The sequence below is a fragment of the Lissotriton helveticus genome, chromosome 5_1 (assembly GCF_964261635.1).
Source record: "Lissotriton helveticus chromosome 5_1, aLisHel1.1, whole genome shotgun sequence".
Lineage (NCBI taxonomy): Eukaryota > Metazoa > Chordata > Amphibia > Caudata > Salamandridae > Lissotriton > Lissotriton helveticus.
The window spans coordinates 2,066,144,738-2,066,167,243 of NC_136065.1; the positions used below are offsets into that span (position 1 = coordinate 2,066,144,738).

The 22,506-nt window shown below is 44.9% G+C and overlaps 1 protein-coding gene across 3 annotated transcripts in view; it reads right to left on the reverse strand.

Moving 5' to 3' along the window:
• Positions 1-8,242: 8,242 nt before the first annotated feature.
• APOM (apolipoprotein M) overlaps positions 8,243-22,506 on the reverse strand; it is an 87,774-nt gene continuing 73,510 nt past the window's right edge. For 2 of the 3 annotated variants that reach the window (XM_078645985.1, XM_078645983.1), the window contains exons 6-7: positions 12,771-12,808; positions 8,243-8,532 (exon numbers count right to left, since the gene is read on the reverse strand). In XM_078645985.1, the coding sequence (XP_078502111.1) occupies positions 8,509-8,532; positions 12,771-12,808 (62 nt within the window). In that variant the 3' untranslated portion in view covers positions 8,243-8,508. Of the gene's footprint in view, positions 8,533-11,046; positions 11,085-12,770; positions 12,809-22,506 lie in introns of all 3 variants that reach the window. The other variant, XM_078645984.1, reaches the window with a different exon arrangement.

The following is a 22,506-nucleotide window of genomic DNA, read 5'->3' on the forward strand; positions in this document are numbered from 1 at the left end:
GCAGTCCTTAGAGGCCTTCTCTGGTCACAGTGCCCTGGGTACCTGTGGTACCATTTACGAGGGGCTGACATGTGTCCAGAGATGCCAATTGGGTTTAGGCTTCAATGCAGTTTTAGGGAAGGAACATATGCCCTGGGTACCTGATAGGCAGGAGCCCAAGGCACACTCAGTCAAAGAACATCAGCAATTCAGCAAAATGTGGGGGCATACCATGCAAGAAAGAAGGCACTTTCTCACAAAGTGTAATTATAGATATTCATAATGCTGTTACCGCTCTCGTTATACGGTCAAACCACTTCCTATAACTTCATCATTCCCTTTCCATCTGATCGATTACAACAGAGACCATGTCTCCAGCCAGTTTTGTCTTTCTTGTAACTTGAGTTCCAAGATATAGACGGGCAAATGAGAAAGAACAGCCCTGCCTCTTATGACCTCGATGTTCATTCTGCTCTGTCTGGCAACTTTGTGACCAATGTTATTTCTCCTGGTGTCAAGAAATTTAGTAATTGGTCGCATTAGTCCTGGGCTGTCTCACATCGGATTCAAAAACTCTCTAGAAAGCACCTTTGTAATCTGGAACGTCCCAGAACTGATCCCTTATTCTTGGTTTGCAGGGTCTTGGGGTGAGGAGTTGCTGATCAGCTACAGTGCTTGGTTGAAGAGAGTCACAGCTTGGATAGCCATTAATCAGGCTCTAGTGGTGTTCATAGGACCGAGGCAGCTCTAGTGTCCTTGCTGGGTGATGTCGTAGCTGACGCAGACAAGGAAAAGCTTTTGCAATTCTCGTCTTGTTTGATCCCCCTCCGTGGGGTTTGGTACTGTATACTATGACCTGCTGCTAATTCACCTAGAGACAGAAGCCTTGAACTCAAACTCTGCATTCAATAGGTTTCTTTCTGTAATTTCAGACTAATATGTTCGATGATCCCGAAATCTTAATAAAGCAGTGTCCACTAGGGTTCACCACGTTTCTTTAACATCTTTAGAGGCAAAGTCTTATCTCAATAATGCCAATTCCATTTCTGTGTAGATGACTTATATGGTATTTGTTTTTTTGCCATTTCCATCTGTATTTATCCATATTTACTTTTTGCTAACTGTTTCTGTATTTATCCATATTTATTTTAGGTTTTGTGGAAAAATGTGGCTAAAAACAGTATATTTCCACATTTATTTAAAAAATAAACATGCACTCATGCTTGAATGTCTGCCAGGTTTCAGTGCTGTAAACACCTGCAGAAGATAAATCAGTGCACATTTCAGCATCACCCTTGTGCATATCTACTGCTATTTAAGCCTCTATACTAAAATTCCTTTTTTTTAACCCCCTTACACATCAATCCACACAGCTATTGGGCTGACAGTCACAGCAGACAGTACTTAAAATTACTCAAAAAGCACCCAATTTGCGTTTTGTTCCACATTTAAAAATAAATACAGGCAAGAAAATAAATAGTTTTCTGTCTGTTTTTATCTGTAAAAATGGAAAACAGGGAGCCTTACATGCAAGTCAATCTGGCCCACACCGTGACTTTCAAGTGGTGAGAGAAGGGTTGGACGAAGAGCTGCTTGGACGAATCATGCTGGCGTTGACTGTGTCAGGGAGTCGGAGGATAAGGCTTGACTCTAGGAGTGGTAGATGCCAGAATAAGCATATCCAGTACATGGAGGATCCCTCTTGACCTTCCTACTTCTTACTATAATGTTGACTGAGATTTTAGCTCTGAAGAGAATATTGGTGTGGTAAGTCCATTCTGCCTCGACTGCCTTTGAGCTACCTTTTTACTAAAAAGAATCACACTCAAGGCATAGTCGACTTTCTTTGTGGGGCTATCAGTGCATTCGTTTGCTCATCTTTGACATGCCCATAATACTGCTGCAATGTGATATCATCTCTCATTGCTTTCGTTCCCTGCAGTAACTCCCGGTTAAATACATGATGTTAACTGCGCTATGCTTGACATACGATTTGTACATGGCTTCCCACCCTTAGATCTTATTGAGAAATTTCCCATAATCTCCATCCACACGACTCGTCCCCATCATAGACTGCCATGTGGTAGCTTAGAGCTCCTGCTGTTCTCAAAAGCAGCTTATTGTGGGTGAATGCAGGGATTCTTGGTTCTAGATCCTTGATTGTGGAGCTCAAACAAAACTGTCCTCTGCTTTAGCTAAGCAGCAAAACTTTTTTTATTAATTAGTAAATGTTTGTTTGACTGTTGCTGCCCAATTGCAGCTACTGTTGTATAGCCTTTTTAGGTTGTGGACAACTTAAGCCAGCCACTGCCGTATAGGGCGTGCCACCGGGTGGTGACGCATTTGGCATTTGGCGATGCAGCGCGCACAACAAAATTAATTTTTTATTTTTTCGTTATCTGAAATCGTTCCTTTGACGCTTTTTACAACCCCCCAGCCTGCCCCTCCCCCGCCTCACGTCACCGCCCCGTGGCACGCCCATACGGGCCGTGGCTGACTTTAGCTTACTGTGAGCCGGACCAATTATTTCTGCTCTACATAGAGGGAGCTTTGGGTCAGTCCCTTGCTCATGATTGGATGGCTTTGTTGTCTCTCTCAGCTGTCTCCTCTTTGTTTGATGACTTTCCTCCCTATTCAAGTGTTTGTCCCACCCAGGAGCACTTTGGGCTCACAGTGTTCTGTTTGGTTAACATGCCTCCTTCCTTTTGTGACATTGCTTGCTTTCAGGGATGTACCTGTTTTCTTTTGCTGTGAGCATTCCCTGGGAGTACGGGGGTTTTCTTCCTCTCTTCTGTGAGATGCTACCCCTTCCCTTTCCCCTGCCCCTCTTCTCTCTCCATGTTGCTTCCCCCAACTCGCCTATTGTTTCCCTAGCCCTTCCTCACCCAGTTCGATTTTTAAATATCATATCCCAGCCCCTGCTACTTCTTTGCTTGCAGTGCTATTGACAGGTGTCAATGATTCTTTTTTTGCTATCAATTTCAACATGGCAACACGGCAGCATATATAAATGGGTTTACTTTAACACATCTGTTCAAAGATGTGCACACATCTACCATGGAATCTTTAAAAGGGATTCATTAAAATATTACAAATGCACAAAAGACGGCCATTTTGGAGCAACTTTGAGTAGGTAAATGCAGTCAAAGAGGGCCGCCGTGGCTGTGCACACATTTGCGGTGGCTAGTTAGCCCAAAACAGTATTGGCAAAGCCAATAAGTTTTACTGTTGAAACCTTTTTGTTTAGCAAATGCTTGATTTTTATTTTTTTTGCAGCACCGTGTGGCCAGGACCGGACTGGCCGTTGCGGGCACCGGGCGATCCCCCGGTGTGCCTCAAGGGTGAGGGCCGGTTTTGGGCCCCTGGGGACCGTTATTGTTACAAGACCGTTTTTGCACCATAGCTCCAAAATCGGCCCTGTAACAAAATCGCCCGAAAACCGGCCCCGGCAAAGAGCTCGGTTGCACCCCCAACCTCCCCGGGGGCTGGCTGAGCACTTTGCCAGGCCCGGTTTTGGTTCCCAGTCCTGCCCTGGGTGTGGCATGCGCTATGTTGTGCATGCCACACCATGCTGGAATGGGGTGCAATTCCAGGTGCCCCCAGCATGCACCCCCAGAAGCAGCAGGGGTCCCTGTTAAGGCCCCCTTAGTTGCCTCACTGCCACGCTTTTCATGGCGCCATATCTTCTTCCCGTTATTTCTTCAGAAGTGGCACCCAGAGATACATTTTTTTTCTACGTTCCTTATAAATAAATACAACAAATGTATGTTACCCACAGTACACAGAGTCTTGTGGTAACAGATCTCACCTGGCTTGTGCTCCTTACTGAACAGTTAACATGGGGCCCACTGGGTGGCCGTAGCCTTGGGCATTCAGTACTAGCAGACATTCCGTTTCTGCCAGTGCTGGAATATACGCGGTGCCAGCTGCATGGCGGTCTCTGCAGGCGTTTTTACGCAAGAGTCTGGTCTTGGCCCGGTGCTAGTGAGTCCTCAAGAATTTGTCCCAGTGCAGTGTGCCAACATCAGCCAGAGTGGCATCTGGGACCATTCAGTTCAGCCTGTGCCGAGTACAGCTACAACCTGCAGAGGTACTTCTGGCACTGAGAGGGCTTTAACGCCCCCCCCCCCCCACCCACCCACACGCATACCGACACACACACTTCCCCCAGCGACTGTGCTCGCTCCAGATCCTTCACTTCGAGGTTTCCTTTCTTTGAGTCGTCTCCTGGTGCGGAGCAGGTGTCTGCAGAGCTGCCCACGGTCACACCTCTCCTTCAGACTCATCAGGCCATCTTGGAAGCAAAGATCAGCTCACAAGGTGTCCAGGGAAGGATGGCCAATACATACACCAGGATATGACTGCACCTTACCTTATCAAGCATTGCATGCATGTGAGATAGGGAGGGTCTCTGTAAGTACACTGATAATGATCAATTTTATAACATGATAAAAACGGACTCACTATCTTCACGTAACTGGTGTCAGTTACTGCTGGACTGAAAAGTACTCATTTCATCCACCTTAGTTTAAAGCACGATTGAGTGAAATCCTGCAGGGACTCAAACCTATGCCTTTGCAGGCTACATGCACTTGTTTGCAGCAGGAGTATAACTCAGTAACTTACTGTACCAAGACTGGGATATAATATCTGCTTAAGGATCTCTGCAACAAATCAGTATAGATGTCTGATTAGCATATGAGCCTCTGATCTGCAAGTTATGTCACATGCTCTGTAGCATAAGCTGTTTTATCATGTTTCGAACATTACCCACCTGAGTTGTCTTATCAGTAGTGTACACAGAGGCATTTTGGATCCTCTTAGATGTTTGCAGGAGGTACTTTAACCCCTCCAAGCTTTCTTAACATGTGATATGCTCGTTACCATTCATGTAAATAGCGTCACTACCATATTTTTCACTTTCAATTTTTGGGGAGTGCAGAGTTCACAAAAATAATGCATCTATCCTGACAGTTTTGGGGTTTGTGGAGTAAATTGCTTTCTTAGCATTGGATTGCGCCTTGTATTATATAAACAGTCAGTGATATCTTTAGTTGAGAAGAGAGATGTGTGCTGGGAGGATTTTTCTCCACTCATTCTTCTGGTTGGGTGTGAGGGGAAACCGCCACTACAACGTGGTCGTTTCTACGCACACCATAACCATGCATGCATTACAACGCATGCGTGGTTATAATGAGAAGCCTTTACCACGCATATCTTTACTACGAAATACGTAGTAAAGGCATGTGTGCTAAAGTAAAAAAACAAAAAAACAGGGGGGTTTGGAGGGGTCTCCCCCCCACAAAAAAAAAGTGTGGGGTTAAAAGAAAAAAACTAACCAGTTTCTGAAAAAAATAGAAAAAGATGTGAAGACAATCAGCGTCATAAGAGGAAATGGAAAAACACTTCCGCTTCCTCTTAATGACGTACAACGTCACCATGGAAAATCAAGGAGAGGAGAGGTAAGGAGGAATGAGCGGGTGGTGTCGCGGAGAGGTAAATTAAAAAGGTCAATTTTTAGGGTGAAAATCCTCTACCATGAAAATACCTTTTACATGCATAATTTTAAAACGAAAATCATTGTAAAAGTATGCGTGTAAAAGGAATTTTCGTGGTAAAGGATATGCGTGGTGATTGCATTCGCGTTGTAACGCATGCGTGGTAAAGGCATGCGCTACAACGGAATGCGTTTTAAAGTCATACAACCGGTGTGAGTGGGTCCAGTTGAAGATAATGCACCGCCTGGTGGAAGTTTCATCTGATTAGTTGTGGATGCTGTTGTGTGACCAAGTTGCACCCTAACAGTTTTTGGATCCCATTGTGAGATTACATTCCCTGCATGCCAGGAAACAGGGGCCCAAGCCTGCACCCCTCGGAGATCTGTCCCTTCTTGGCATCCCAGGAACAGGACAGGCACCCCAGTTGCCAGATCTTTATTGTAACTGCTGTTCATCTCAGGGATGCAATGTTAAAACAAGTTCCAGAGTGTGCCCACACCAACAAAGATCTCCACATAAACCAACTGTCTCCATCAGTTCATTGAAGTATCTCAGGAGGACTGGTAACTTCTAAAAAATCACTTTCAAAAGATTTGCTTGGTTCTTCTCCATAGTACAGGTCGGAGTTCTTGCTGAGTATGGTGGATTTCAAACCTCTGCGGATATTTCATATACAGGGCGAACTTCGATTAAGCTAATCCAAGCGTTGGCAAAGCCAATTAGTGTGGCATTGGCTGCCAGCCTTTTGGTTTTCTCAACACTTCTTTTGTCATGGTTTTTGATGATGATGATGATGATGATAAATTTATAAAGCGCTCAGCTACTCAGAAAGAGTGTACCTGCAATATGAAGGCTATCAGACTAATCCTGGTGGAATTGCCATGTTTTAGCTTTTTCCTAAAAATCAAAAGCTCGGCTGTGGTGTGCAGCTCCAATCGAAGTTTGTTCCAGGCAACTGGCCCAAGGTAGGAAAAGGATATGCCATCAGTTTGTGCTCGGTGGATCTTGGGACTTCCAGCCAATCGACCCTGACAGGACCAAAGATTCCTGGAGGGAATTTCCTCTTTAATCCTCTTCCTGAGATAGCCCGCACCGGTGTCTTGCAGTGCTTTGTGCACAAGGACTAGAGTTTTGTAGGTGATATGTTTTTTTAATTGGAAGTCAGTGGAGTGTTTTCAGGTAAGGAAAGATATGAGTTTGTGAAGGAAGATTAAAGAGCAAGCAGCAGCCTAATTATGTACTACTTGAAATCTGTTAAGAAGATAATCTGGAAGACCCACATAAAGGGCATTTCCATAATCTAGTCTTGATGTGATCAAGGACTAAACCACTGTTTTCTTTACTGTACTGGTACAGAGAGTGGGGGGAGAAAGGTTTTTAAAGTTCAGATCAGTCCAAAACAGACACCAACTACCACCTGGATTTGTGGTCTAAATGAAAGGGCGCCCTTAAACTTAATATCTAGATTCTTGACAGTGCCATGTTGAGGGCCAGGGATGGGAGCATACCTTGGCCAAAAGGTTTTCCATGAATCCGGTGAGATAACGATAGAAACTCAGTCTTGTCCGGATTACATTTCAGTTGGATACCCAGTGGAACACATGTTGGAGGCATTTTTTATAGCCTCACCTGCAATCTCCTCGCCCTTTTCACAGGTGAACAAAAGCTGGGCGTCATCACCTTATGAAATGATTTCAGCCCCAAGGGCCTCAGCTAGACACACTAGGCATAAGATAGGCATTAAATAGTGTAGGGCTGAGAGCCAATCCTTGCGGCACACCAATCGACAGCTCATGTGTTTGGAGGACGACTTTCCTCCAAAAAGGATGAAAGTCACTTCAAAGCTGTACCAGCTTGATTGAAATAGAGCTAGAGGTCTAGAATGGGGGACAGTATCAAAGGCTGCCGATAGATCCAGCATAATCGAGATGGAATTCCCACCTATATCAATGGTGCTCAAGGTTGCAAATCTTTATTGGTGGGGAAGCTACCAGCCCTCATCTAGCTAAAAGGAAAAAGATAAAAGCAAACATATTTTTTGTCACCCAAAGTACACTGTATCGCCTGGCACTAAGGGGAACTACTTTGTATATGGATGCACTCCTCGTGAAAGGGAAGAATCCTGTCACTCACAGTGAAGTCAGCCAAAGGCTGAAGTGGGCTGACCCGGTGCCCCATGCTATATGCTGCTGTGGACCAAGAAACATGTGAATGGCACATTAGTAGACCAAAGGATGAAGAATGCTGGCTGAAAGTCGGGATTCCAAGCCAAACCTTGGCTTTATCAAAGTGACACACTCGAATGAGTTCAGGGGTTCCCCTCTGCACCCTGTTGTATTCACCATTACCGAACCTCTGACTTAGAAACTGAGCATGTTTCCATTCATTCCTACGGTGCATAGAGAGCTCTCTGCTGTTCTCAGAGCACAGTTTCATTCTATTGAGTAATCGCAGCTTAGAGCCAGATGAATTCCAGGTCGAGTTAGTTTTCAGCGGATAACAGCGGCGGCCATGGCAACAGGGGAGATTTAATTTGATTTTATCGCACTGCCCGGAATAAACCTCTGTGGTTCTGGAGAAATTTGTTCAGAACCACTGCTCTGAAAAGAACAGCGTGGCGCATGAGTACACGGAGAGCTACAGAGAGTAAACATCTGTATTTATTAGAATAATCGAGGGACAAGACACTCTCTCGCACTCACACTCTCTCTCAGTCACTAAATCTTCTCTCATTTCAATAATTCTGCTTGATGTGCACACACGGGGCCCGTACACACACTTTTATTTGACCAGTACAGCACATTAAATCATGTGATTCTTTTCCTAGAACTTTGAGCATTTGCACAAATGTATCCCTATTTTTTCTACCACACAAGGCATGAGTTGAACCAGGATTTCCTCATCTCAGCTTCACGTTTTGTCACTTTGGGGTGGGACCGCCTCAACGTCAGAAGTCCATGGATGAATGGCTTGGTTTGTTCTCTGCAGACATGTGCAACGGCATCGGGGAAATGGCTGTCTCTTTCCTTCTTCACTCAAGGGGATCCTTCTTACTCTAAAGTAAGGAAGAGAAAAAAGCACCAAAGTGAGAGAAGTCATCACAATGTTGGCAAAGATCAGACAGGTGTTGGGAATTGAATTGAAAAACCCTTAGGTTGAATCCGGGACCCAAAGAATATATTTGAAAATGGGTCATGGATGAAGGAGTGTAGAACGGATTAGACCCCAGGGAGACCAATGGCAGACGTGGAGCCAAGGGCACTGTCTGGCAAGTTCACCTCACCCTGGGGCAACTACACACTCTGTGTGACATGCATTGCCGGCTGTCCTTGGAACCTCAGGAACCAGGGAATACTGTGAACTCACAGACCGGCAAGAACCGTCTCCTTAGGCGTTGACCTGAAGGGTGTGGTACTGGAATACTGAAGTTTAAATATCCCGTAACACAAATACCAACAACCAAAACTGCGACAACCAAAATATCGATATTGTAGGTATAGTTTTTCTCTGCTTAACTCCACATATCAATATATTGTTGATATCTGTATATATTCAATGCATAAACATGTAGAATTAAGAATATTGAATCTAAACTTACCTATGTATACTGACCTCCTCGATATTTTGGTTAGCGATGTTTTTGCGAAGGTATTTGTGTGGCAGGATGTTTCGCTAGTCAATATTGTGACATACAATTACTGTTATTGGGCAGCAAGGGAAAGCAGTCAAGACCAATACCTGGAGAACGATGAAAATTTAAAGACCCTGATACAGATAACAAAACAAAGGCATGCAATACTAGGAGTATGCATGTATCATTAGATCTATGAGAAAAAGTGTGAAGTTTTATTCAGTTTATGCTTCAACAGTGTGAGGAAATATAGTTAACCCTGCAGTAAGCTACTCAATGCAACATGCAGGGCAGTGTGCGTCTCTTGGGGGTAATCGACGCTCACCAGCAATGTAATGAGATTTCCAGGCTTCGACACCATGTTGCATCTGCTCCAGGAGCTCAGAAAGTCTAGATTAGATTTTTAGCCATTCATAGACTTTGAAGTCAGCCGAGGGAATAAATACTCCATCACAAATGTGACAGATATTCCGCCAACCGGCTTACGATCCCCATAGGATAGAATGTGTTCATAATACACGTTTGTGACAGTGTTCCCGTCCGCTGACGTCTCAATCAGGCCATTACTGTTTCAAATGCAAGTGTGTGCTAGGGCAGGTCAGATTTGGCTTCCGTGTCACTATCCATGCATGTGCGGTTGGAGACTCCTTGGGTGATGGTGGTTGCTGGCAGGTGCTGTGGATCAACTGTGTCTCTCTGGTCCCTTGTGGCACTCACTGTACTGAAGCCCCGGCTGCATAATGTAGTTCACAGTTTCAAGAGAGGGACAATAGGTACCCCTCCAATGGGCAATATGATCTTTGAGATTGACAAAGGGAGCAGGGGAACACGGGAAAGCTTTGCAAGACACCCAATGGTAATATGGTCAACGGAGCAGTGTCATCTTAAGGTCTTTGGGGCCCCAGATAAGACATTTTGTTGGGGCCCCCTTATGGAACAAATTTGAATTTTACTATGCAATTGATGATAATTCATGCCCTCCGCGATCCCAAACAATAATACGTTTTGTGTTAAACTTTAACAGGGTCACACAACAGTTGAAATATGTCTAGCCCGGGACCCCAAAAATCCCTAACATAACACTGGGTGGAGAGACGGAGTCAGGGGTGGAGGGAGAGAGGTTTAGAGAGAAAGAAATAGATTGGACAGAGGTCAAGTATAGAGAAAGTTCTCTTTCACAAGGGGCCCCTCGGAATGTGAGGGACCTGGGCAATTGACCACTGTGCCCATGACTTCAACATCTCTGCATCGGAGGTAGGAAGAGCGCCTGAGGCAACAAGTGGTTCAGAAGCAGCCTGGCCCTGCAGGTTTCATGAGCTCTTCACTGATAACTGGGACCTGGACATCTGACTTAGGTAGAATACTGAGTACTTCTTTCTTGCAGTGATTGGCCAGAGCTCTGCTCTCATGGGAGGGGCTCAGGTAAATGTATCTCCTAAGCAACAGTCCTCAGGGCAGCATTTACAGCAGATGGGCTTTGCAGCCCTCGAGCTAATTCATTAGAGTAATAAAGATTCAGGGCAGTCTACCTCCCACATCTTCCTTTAGAGGATGGGTAGCACACAGTCAGCAGTGTCACCTGATCTGAGGACCAATTGGGGCCTAGCACTCTTCTCCATTTCTCTATCCATGACTCTAGAGGTGAGGCCTATCTAGAGTCTCAGTTAGGGAATCTACCCATCAGAGAGCTACCATGGTGGGTGACTGAGTCACGGTGAAGGCAGAAGGCATTGGCAGGAACCCTGTATCTGTTGTGTCTTGGGAGCAGATAGAGTCGGAAAGATGCAGCAGCCTAGACATCGGGGCTCCCGCCCTGAAGTTGACACCACCTGCACAAATATCTCGCTAGATCCTCTCTGTAACTTGATAACAGAGTGGACTTTTTCTAGAACAGGAGCCATGGGTCTAGATATTGCATGCTTTCATTTGCAAACTCACCTTTCGTTTTCCTTTGGTAAGCTTCAGTTCACAGTATTCTGAAACAGAGAGAGGAATATGATACAATTAATTTATACCCCCAGAGTACTTATCTCCAGTGCCTCATTCGTAAAAAGTAAGTGTCAGGCCTCTCATAAGGAGGCCACTTCAGCACCTTTACCCTCAGTCTTTGAGTCTTCTTCCTACTCTAGAGAGGGCAGCCAGGGTTTCTGTCTGTGGTCCAGTCTTGGCTACAGCATATAATCTCAAACAGAGGCAGCTGAAGATACACCAACAAGCACTGACGTTGTGTGGTAGAGGAGGACCAATCAAGTAGAAGAGCATCTTCCTTTAGAGACTGGTCCGTCCGATGATAACGAACATCCCATAATGTTCAGATTCCTTGGGAATGACACTGTCCTCCAGCCAATCAGGATCTGTTGCTGAGCTCTCTGTACCAGATCTAGCCACAGGACATTGGGGATGGGCAGGTGAGAGCAGCGGCCATGCCACCGGCCTAAGGTTTTTAAAGATGCTGCTTTTTTACAGGCCAGAGGATGACCTGTCCACCCTGGGGTGAGCACAAGGAATTGGATCCCTGTTGGTTGTTTTGTTGCTCTCAACCGGAGACTCCACAGCAAGCAGCAATAAGGGGGGAAGCAAGGAGCAGAGATGGGACATTCAACAGGAAAGCATGACAGCTGCATGCTTTGCCTTGTATACCAACCTGTGATACCACAGCCCCTCATGTACACCACAACCCACAGGCATTTTTCACACCCCTGGGGGAGTCAGTGGTTATAACAGGCTTCCCGGATTTACCACAGAGCGACAGTCCGGGTGCAAGTAAAGAGTCATATACCCCATGACTATCCTTAGGCTGGCAGTGCCAGGGTCCAGGCAGCAAAGCCGAGAGTACAGAAGGGCCAGCCAGGGGTTGCAGATGCTTTCTCTTTCAACACATAATTGACATCCACTCTTTAATACCGGTATGACAGCCAATCCCCACAGGGAGAAGGCTGGGACCAATGGGCTAGCCACACAGTCAGCAGTGTCACCTGATCTGAGGGACTAATTGGGGCCTAGCACTCTTCTCCATTTCTCTATCCATGACTCTAGAGGTGAGGCCTATCTAGAGTCTCAGTTAGGGAATCTACCCATCATGGAGCTACCATGGTGGGTGCCTGAGTCACGTTGAAGGCAGAAGGCATTAGCAGGAGATCTCCGGCACACTCAGAGACAGGAACCCTGTATCTGTTGTGTCGTGGAAGCAGATAGAGTTGTTATGTTATGTTATGTTATGTCCACTTGTAGCGCGCACGGATACTCATTAGTGTCCAGGCACGAAGCCTGAGGGGTACAAGAGGCGATTAACAAAAAAGAGGTGAGTCTTGAGTTTCCTGTTGAATATGACAGGGATCTGAATAGATCGCAGGGAGAGGGGAAGGGCATTCCAGGCTGCGCTGGCCTTCACCGCAAAGGAACTGCGACCCATCCTCTGAAACCTAAAGCGAAGCACCCGCGCAAAACATTGAGTCACCAATCGCAGAGCACGCCCCGGGACATAGAAGGAAAAGAGTAGGAAGATGCAGCAGCCTAGACATCGGGGCTCCCGCCCTGAGGTTGACACCCCCTGCACAATTCTCTAGCTAGATCCTCGCTGTAATTTAATAATAGAATGGACATTCTCTAGAACAGGAACCATGGGTCTAGATATTGCATGCTTTTTTTTTTTGCAAACTCACCTTTCGTTTTCCTTTGGTAGGCTTCAAATCACAGTATTCTGAAACAGAGAGAGGAATATGATACAATTAATTTATACAGTCAGGGTACGTAGCTCCAGTGCCTCATTTGTAAAAAGTAAGTGCGAGGCCTCTCATCAGGAAGCCATTGCCGCCTGCACCACACATTGCCCCTGCCAGCGCTGCCAATGACAATAGCAATACAACTACTAACCATCTCACTCCTACAAGTGTGACAACTTGGACTATTTCAGGGCCCCCAAGCTATACGAATGGCTTGGGCAGCAGGTAATAGTAATTTTTAATGTGTATTGAATTAATAATTAACTGTTGTTGAGGTCATCTCTAAATTAGTCAGACAGCACCCCTTGTGGCAGCCTGACACAAGCACCTGTGTTGACAATTAAGTGCCGGTGCCGAGCACCGGAAACCACAGGCTCAAATTAAGCACTGCTTATCGCATTCCCAAATCCAAGAGTCGGACTCAAAGAGTGAGTTCATGAAAGTCATGCTCCTGGGTTCTCTGAAGAGATGTGGCAGAATTAGAGATGTTTGAAATTATGAAACTTCATCAATTTCCAGAAAAACTGACTTCATGAAATGGAAAACATGCACAACTATGGTTTCTAAATATTTTTATAGCTTTTGACCTGCTAACAATTTTGAAACTCCCACTGGGCACTCTCCTGGATACAGCTGAGCTAGTTCCCTGTATGAACTGACGACTGACATTTTCTTCATATATACCCTGAACACTAATTAATCCAGGATCTCGTTGAGGCTGTCACTGCATCATGTACTGTGCATATAGGAATTTGCAAACGTAAATGTCCACCCCTGAAGTTTTACAAGGGTGTTAAACTTAGCAGCTTTACAAAACTGGAAAGTTTATCAGCATTGCCTACATCAAATATTGTAGCAACAAGCACTGGCAAAGCCAACAGGTCTGCTTTAATGTACCAATAAATGTAAACACAGGTATTTACTAACTGTTTGCATGTAAAAAAAAATTATCACATTAAAGCCTGTCCAACTGGCTTTGCCAATGCTGGAAACATGTTTCAAAAAAATTGCTTTCTGTGTAGAGTGCATATAGAAGAAAAATAACTAATTGTGTGATAGGGTTAGCGTTGACCTGCTCCGTCGGCTACATTGGTACAAAAGGGGGTGGTGATGGACGGAGCATCTGAACCAATCAAACACTCACACCCAGTCAACAGATCTGGGTTTAATCCATCACCGTTCTTTAGCCCACTCTGCCACCCGAGTTCAGACATGGCCATATGTAAATCAGTCTGACCCTGTGCCTCATGGGAACAGTCCAGCCCGAACTGCCAAGCCATGCCTTCCCTGGACCGGAAAAAAGCTTCCGAGAACCGGTTTCTGGCATTTCAGCCGTCTTCAGCCCGGCTTGCTTGAATCCAGTGGCAAAGTGAGCAAGGGACTCACGTCTGAGCATACCCTGCCACACATATGGCGAACAAAGTGGTACAAAAGGGGGTGGTGATGGACGGAGCATCTGAACCAATTAAACACTCACACCCAGTTAACAGATCTGGGTTTAATCCATCACCGTTCTTTAGCCCACTCTGCCACCCCAGTTCAGACATGGCCATATGTAAATCAGTCTGATAAACAAAGTGTTCGCCATAAGTTGGCAGGGTATGCTCAGACGTACCACCCCGTCGGCTACATTGGCACACATCTTCTCAGATTCGATACAGTACAGAGGGAGACTTATCGTCAAAAATTAACACTTCCATTTGGGGTACGTAAAAGCTGTGTTTTAGCACGATTCCTTTTTTTACTTCATATTAGCGGCCTGGATGATTTCTTGTCTAAAAAAGGTAGAGATTTGGTTAAAATAGGTTCCCGCCTCGTCCCGGTTTGGTATGCAGACGACACGGTCCTCTTCGCTAAACCCTCCAATGGGCTGCAGATATTATTGGAGGCTTTTAACTCTTTCAAGGTTGATTTGGGCGTAAAGACAAATTTCTCCATATCTTATATTATGAAATGCGGTCCCAGATTTTCTAAACCCCAGAAATGTACTATCTCTGGAATCGAGGTGACCCGAACTCCCATATTTTACCTACCTGGAAATTCCGTTGGATGCAGCTTTTCATTGGAGATGTTTGTCGAAAATTAGAACACTCCAGTTCCAAACATCTATTGACTCTGTCTTCCGTTTTGAAAATTGTCCATATATATAAAAATGTATTAGCACTATTGGTGCTGGAGTTTGGGGTACACGAATGTCAGACCCATACAAAAGATTGAGAATAGATTTATACGAAGGCTCCTGGCAGTCCTACAATCCTCATCTACTGTCTGTTGCCATGCTGGGTGGAGATGAGCTTCGTTGGAGACTATATTAAATTACAACCCCTTCTAATGTGGTTAAGAGTCTGGAGAAAGCCAGAAGTCCACTTCACAAAAGAGATTTAATTGTACTGCCTTGCCATAGGCAATGTCACTAGAATCCTATGGTTGTCATATATTAAGGACTACTTTTTTGAGTTAGGGGTCCCAGAACTATGTTTAAACCCGGAGAGTTTCCAACACCTAAGTCCTGATTTGGTGAAAGGCCAGGTTACATTTTTTTTTTAATAAGCGTATGGCGGAACTGTTTGTAAGGGATCCGGGGTCATTCCGTTGGAGTACTTTCGCAAATTCTGACCCGGAGGTTTACCTTCAATTTATTCAAAAGAATGTCATAGGTTTCTTCTTACAAGGCTATGTTTTAACCTTGTCCACTTTTTAGTGGCATTCCCGAATCCAGTATCAAGGGTTTTTTCCCTCCCTGTATGTCTGTGTGATGGTAGATCAAGTCAGAGCACGTTGCACTTTATCCTTTTTTGCTCTACAGAGCCCATAGAAAACATTTTCTTCTACCCTTTTCACGCAGCTTCTCTACTATGTCTCATAAGGTGGTTTTCTCTTGTGTACAACAATTAAGTACTCCTGAGCTGTGCTATACTGTGTTAAATTTTATTATATATTGTTTTCGGACCAGGAAGAGATACCGATAGTAGGGATATGTACGGTCATCGTAATCTCTGTCAGTTTTAATTGAATTGCACTGCTTTGTGTGTGTTTGTTTGTGTGTGTGAGTGTGTTTGTATATATATATATATATATATTACCTCCTGGTGGTCGCCAGTAGGTAGTAATAGTTAGGACCAAAGTATCCATAGGAAAAGTGATTTTGTTTTGCCAATAACTTTGGCGCCGCTTGACAAATCTTCACGAAACTTTTCAAACACGTCCCATTTTTGGTTCAGCTGTTGGGTTGAAAATTTTGGGGTGAGGCGTCAAGTGAGGGGATGAGAAAAAAGCTATTTCTACAGGGTTTCTTCATTTTTTTAACACAACTACAGCCCGAACCGCTAAACGCAACCAAATTTGGCAGAAAGCTAGATGTTGGTCTAGAAAGCATGCTTTTTGTGATTTGGGGTAAATCCATTCAGTAGTTTCAGAGATATTTAAGTTAAAAAACAATATAGCTATCTGGGAGCCCAAATCCTACTGAAACTCTACTGAAATTTGATTGGCTACCAACACTTTTTTTTTTGCAGAGTTTTATATAGCGCAAACTAGACTCGAACCGAATCAGGTATCAGAGCGCTTTACATATTTTCCAGTTACGTTACATTTTACGTTTCCAGTTACTTTCATTTTAGGCACGGGGAGATTAAGTGATTTGCCCAGAATCACAGGAGGTTTTGGCGTCGTTACCGAGGCTCGAACCCAGATTCCCAGGTCCGAGGTTGAGCGCCCTAGCCGTTAGGCCAACTCCTCTCCCCCCGTGAAGGGTTGGCAGCCATCTTGGGACTCAGTTGAACCGAGTCCCACAAAAAATAAATGTGAAAAAAAGAAAAGGGGGTAGGGTAGAAACACTTTTACCCCCTAGGCCTGGGGGGGGAGGGGGTCCCACTGGGACATTGCAGGGCCCAAAAAAGCATTTTTTTTGTTAATTTTCAGCAGGATCCTCAGATCTGGTCGAATTCTTTATTTTTTAAATGAAGCGCGGCCTACCGCACTTCTTCCATTATCGGACCTTGAGTGGGCCAGGTCGTGGAGGCATTATGCAGATAGGGGGGACGCATGGGCCCCTCTTCCTGGGGCTTAATAAGCCCCAGGGACCACCACCTACCCGGGGCTGCATAGGGAAAAAATGCAGGGGAAGCCCGTATGAACCACCACCTCGCCTGGGCAAATTAGAACAAAGGAGGGGGCTGTGTGGCCCCCTCCAGGAGACAATAATGGCCATAGGGACCGCCACCCCTCATGGCTGGCTCCTGCAATGTCCTGGGGTGCCCCCACTGGACATTGCAGTTTGCTATGCCTTGGCGGCTTTGCTCCGTTTTCTACAAGCGAGAGCATGTAAAATGCTCTTGCTTGCATATGGCAGAGCAGGATTGCTCTTGGACAGAGGGAGCTGCATGTTCATCAGCTCCCTCTGTCCAAAAGCAATCCCGGCTCCCACAAGAGGTGGTATCCGGCAGGGTCTGCATGAGCCTTGAGGCTTCCCCGCAGTCCCCATCCTTTGTGAGTGACACCTACACTAGAGGCTGGGCCCTTGCAGATGGGTTTCCCGGGGCCAAAATCGGCCTGGGATGGGGGCTGCTAGTCCCCCCTCCCTTTGATTATAAAAAAAATTGTAAGAAAAAAAGGCCAGGCCCCAGGAAATGGGGTCTCTGGGGCCAGATGGGTCTGGGAGGGGGCCACATTGCCCTCCATTCAAAAAATGCCTGGTCCCCGTAGATTGAGTCCCCGGTGCCGAATTTGGCCCAGGAAAAGGGGGCTACGCAACCCCCTTCTCTGAAGAAAAGAATGGAAAAAAAACCCTGGCAACTTGCCAGAGGACCCTCCCCCTTTCTCCACCATTCTGTAAATGCGCCCCTTGGCATGCTGCTGGTTGGGGGATACAGTCCCCTTGGCTGCTGAGGGTCCTTGGAGGCCAACAAGACCTCCTGTTACAGCCAGTAAACCCCACACAGAGGGATTGCTGAGACGTCTTTGGAGTCCACGCCCCCTTTCTCCACCACTCTGCAAAAGCACCTCCTGGTGCACTAGTAGTTGGGGGATAAAGTCCCCTTGGCTACTGAGCATCCTTGGGGATGAACAACCCCTCCTATTACCTCCAGTAAGTCCCACACAGCTGGATTGCTAAGAGGTCTTTGGAGGCTACGCCCCCTTTCTCCACCACTCTGGTAACGCATCTCCTTGCACACTACTGGTTGGGGAATGAAGTCCTCTCAGATGCTTCGAGCCAAGAAGCCCTCCTGGAACTTTCTATAAGTCCTACACAGTGGGATTCCTGAGAGCTGGTCAGTGGCCCGCCCCCTTTCTCCACCACTCTGCAAATGCCATTACTACTTAAAAAAACATAGAACTTCACTGAAAAAAAACAAAGGTTACAGGGACGTTATAGATAGGAATAAGCATTTTTTTTTAAACTTAGAAATTCACTGAAAAAACCAAAGGTTACATGGACGTTTGGTTACAAGGACGTTATAGTTAAGCTGAGGTTTCACTCATACAAAACCAGTGAAATTCAGCAGTTATAGTTACACCCGCTATGCATTGATTATGATCTCACATACATTACTCATGACATGGTCAGTGACATCACTGATGACATCTCAAATGACGTCACTGGTGACATCATACAGTGACTGTGAGTGTTTTTAAAAAGTTTAAGTGTGTTAGATATATATATACCAAGGTGTATTGGTGAATCAGTGGGTGTAGGTTTGCCTGTATGGATGATTCGGTTGGTTTGTGACTGACTGTATAAGTGAGTGATTAGGTGTCTCAGTGAATGTATAGGTGAGTGACTGGTTGTGTGAATGTTTGTATCAGTCTGTCAGTTGGTGTCTAGGTGGCTGTATCGGTGTGTGAGTGGGTATGTGAGTGGATGTGTGGGTGACCAATTGGTTGTCTAAGTATTTGTATGGGTGTCTGAATGTCTGTGAGGGTGGGTGAGGAGGTGTGTGACTGTATGAGTGAGTGGGTAAGTCACAACCCCATAGTTGAGTTTATTTTGCAGATTTAGAATAATCCCCCATGCATGCTAATGGAAGAACCACCTGGAAGTCGGAATGATACATTACCAGCAGATAGCATGAGGTAAGCGAGTAATGCTCAGGAGCGGCCCGTGCAGGTAAGAGCCGTGGGGTAGAGTAGGGGGGACTCGACAGATGACAAGGGAAAATTAAATATTTATTTAAATTTCCCTTGTTGTCTGTCGAGTCCCCCCACCACCCTGCCCCACAGCTCTCACCTGCACGGGCTGCTTCTGGTAATCCCCCTCTGGGTGGAGTCAAGCCAATGCCTCCTCTATACATATTTTACAGAATTTCAAAAAATATGTCATTGAGACAGCTGCGCAATCAAGACAGACCATTAAATGGATTTTTACTTCACTTAGGCCTATAATATGAAATAGTTAGAATTTTCATGCATTGATATTTGGTATAATTGTGCAATTCTTGGACAAACTACTTTGGGGATAATTTAAAATACATGGGAAGTTATACAAATCTGGTGAAATTTGTGGAAAGAAGTTTCCAGTACATTTAACTCTATTTTCAACATTAAGAGAAAAGTACTCCATGTTGTGTCTATTAGCACCAGAGCACAAGCAAAAAAAGCTGGTGGAAATTTTACACCAATAATTGTGGAAAAATACAGAAACAATGCTTTCTTATTTATCTCTAAATTTGGGTTAACGTCATGTTAACTGGTTGAGGTAAAGCTATTAACGAAATATGGTATAACAGCAATATATCTTACATTCCGTAAAATCCTCCATTAGTGGGCGGTGCGCCTTTCTCCCAAACTCCACTTTACATAAGCAGCAGGATATAGCACTGAAAGTGCTTCCACTGATGCACTTAGAACGTTCTTCTCACTCACTAAATGGGCAGGCTTTTCTGTGATGCTCAACGCCTAATATTACCCGGTAACTCCTCCCTAGTGTTGCCAATAACGGGGGGCATTGATAACTGCGGGGAGGGAGATGGTGATAAAAATAACAGCCATCACAAGTGATGGTCACCTTAGAAATGGGGTCACTGGGAATCACTAATTTGATTCCCAATTCTTTTCCGCATTTCACTGTTAGGCTCCCTCCGTTTTCCACAGGCAGATTCCCCATGTGAGCTTGAAGGGGTAGTAAAGACTTTGTACGGTTCAGGAAAGGGTAGCATATAAGGGTAGTAAGGGTTTTTAGGATTCAGGGAAGGGTACTGTTAAGGGGTAATAATGGGTTTTCAGTGTTTAAGGAAGGCTAGTGTTAAGGGGTAGTTAGAGTTTTAGGGTAGCATTAAAGGATAGAATGGTGCTGGTAAGGTTCAAGAAAGGGTAGCATTAAGGGGTTTGTAGGGTTCATGGAAGGGTGCTGTTAAGGGGTAGTAAGGAGCTTTAAGGTACAGAGCAGGGTAGCATTATGCGTAGAAAGGGGTTTTTAGGGTTCTGAGATGGTGTAGCATTAAGGGGTACTAAAGTGTTTACGGTTTAGAGAAGGGTAGTGTTAAGGACTAGTAAGGAGCTTTTAAGGGTTTGTAGGTTTCAGGAAAGGGTGGTGTTAAGAGATAGTAAGGAGTCCTTAGGGTTCTGGGCTGGGTAACTGTAAGGGGTGGCAAGGGTCTTCTAAAGGTTCAGGGATGGGTAACATTAAGAGATAGTAGGGGTTTTAAGGTTCAGGAGTTTTTAAGGTGAGGGTAGTGTAGCTGTAAATGCTAGCAAGGGTTGTTTTAGGGTTCAGGGACAGGTAGTGTTAAGGGGCATTAATAGTTTCTAGAGTACCGGGAAGGGTAGTGTTAAGGAGTGGAAGGGGTTCAGGGAGGAGTCATTTTAATGGATAGGAAGGTTTTAGAGTTTGTGGCAGGGTAGTGCAAAGGGGTAGTATGGGGTTTTAGGGTTCAGGCAAGGGAAGCTGTAAGGGGTAGTGAGTGTTTTTTTAGGTTCAGGTATTGTTGAGAAGTACTAAGGGTGTGTAGGGTACAAGGAATGTTAGATCTAAAGGTTAGTAATGGATTTTTAGGGTTCAGGGTTGGGAGTAATAAAGGGTCGTGGGTAGCCTTAAGGAGTGGTAAGGGTTTTTTAGGATTCATGGAAGGGTAATTTAAAATTACAGTATATTAAATTGGGAAATTAAATTACTATATAAAATATACATTTTGAAGTACATAAAATACCATTTAGTAATATAATTTTTTAAAAAATTAACAATAAATGTATATTTAAATTAACTTTTGGCAACCAAGGAACGTAAAATAGTCTCTCCAGGCTCTTTTTTTAGGTTCAACGCATAAAGTCTGGGGCAAGCTGGTCTGCCAAGCCACACCTAAAAATGGTTTTCCAGGAGATTTTTCCTGCAAAGACATTTTTGTAGAGTTTTTCCCAGGGTAAAGCTTATTTTGCTGCTCTTTTCATCCTAAGTTTTAAGGTCTTGCTTTAACCAAAACCTTTTGCTTTAACTAAAATTATACATATAATGTCATTACTGGCAGCTGCTTTCCAGGGGTGTAACTTCAGTGGGGGTGCTTGCTGTGCGACCCTCCCCCACCAAATAAATGCATCCCAGGCTTTGTAGTTGGGTCTGAGGGCCCTGAATCGGGTCTGTTATGTCTGTGTTGAATTTATTGTCTTCCTGGTTTCACTGAGAGACTTTAACTTATTCATTTTTATCAGGGCCTTGAATATATATAGTGACTGTTTTACCAAACAAGTAGTAAATCTGCACCCAAGGAAGTATTCCTTGAATGGGTGCACAATTACTGCTTTTTGGAATCCACAAACTTTGGAAGCAGTAGCCTTGGAATGCTGTGCCAGTCTCTGGTTTCCAGGTATGCTACTGGCAATCAAATACCCAAAAGGTGGTGGGACAAATGCTTGAAAATAGCCGAGACCACCAGCAATCGTTCGGGGTAACATCTCAAACAATGTTTTGTCGTCTATGCCATTCTAGACAGAGGGCCACATTTAGTGGTTGGTAGACAGAGTAAAGGTAGACAGCGTGGCAGAATTTTCATCCACCACCACATCCACCACCCTGCCTTTACCCCGCCCACCAAATTTAAAGATGTCCTCATGCCCCACAGACATCTCGGTACATTGGCAGGAACTGCCATCATAGCAGTTTCTGTCAATGTAGGAAAAGCTTGACTGATGCTCCGTCAAATATGGCAGCCGGCTATCACAATGCCCAATGTTTTTTATTTTTAAAGCAAATCCATAAAGTGGTTGTATAACAACTAATGATCCCACACTATGGAAGATTTCTCCCAGTATGTGAGGGGTTATTTTTTCTTTATTTCCAGTCCCTCTCCTGGCAGTGACGGACAGTAAAAAAAAAGCCACTCAATTGTCCACTCTAAATAGGGCAGATAGTCAGATGGCTGACCTCCGACGGCCCCTACAGCGTCGGGCTGTAGAGGATGGTTTAACACTGACAGAGTAAATTATACTTTGCCAGTGTAAACCTTGTGTTCCATCTGACTCAAAATTGGGCAGGTGGACCTTGAGTTTGATGGATAAGGTACTCTGTTGTGTTGCCTGTAGGAAGGTGGATATCTGACTATGGTTACCCCCAACTCTTTGCCTAGTGTTTTGCTGGTTTTTGACTTAGTTGGCCTGGGATCCTGCTATTCAGGACCCCAGGCTTCCTGCTCTCTCTGTTAAAATGGACTCCATGTACCTTAGGTACATATCTAATTGGATACTGGGC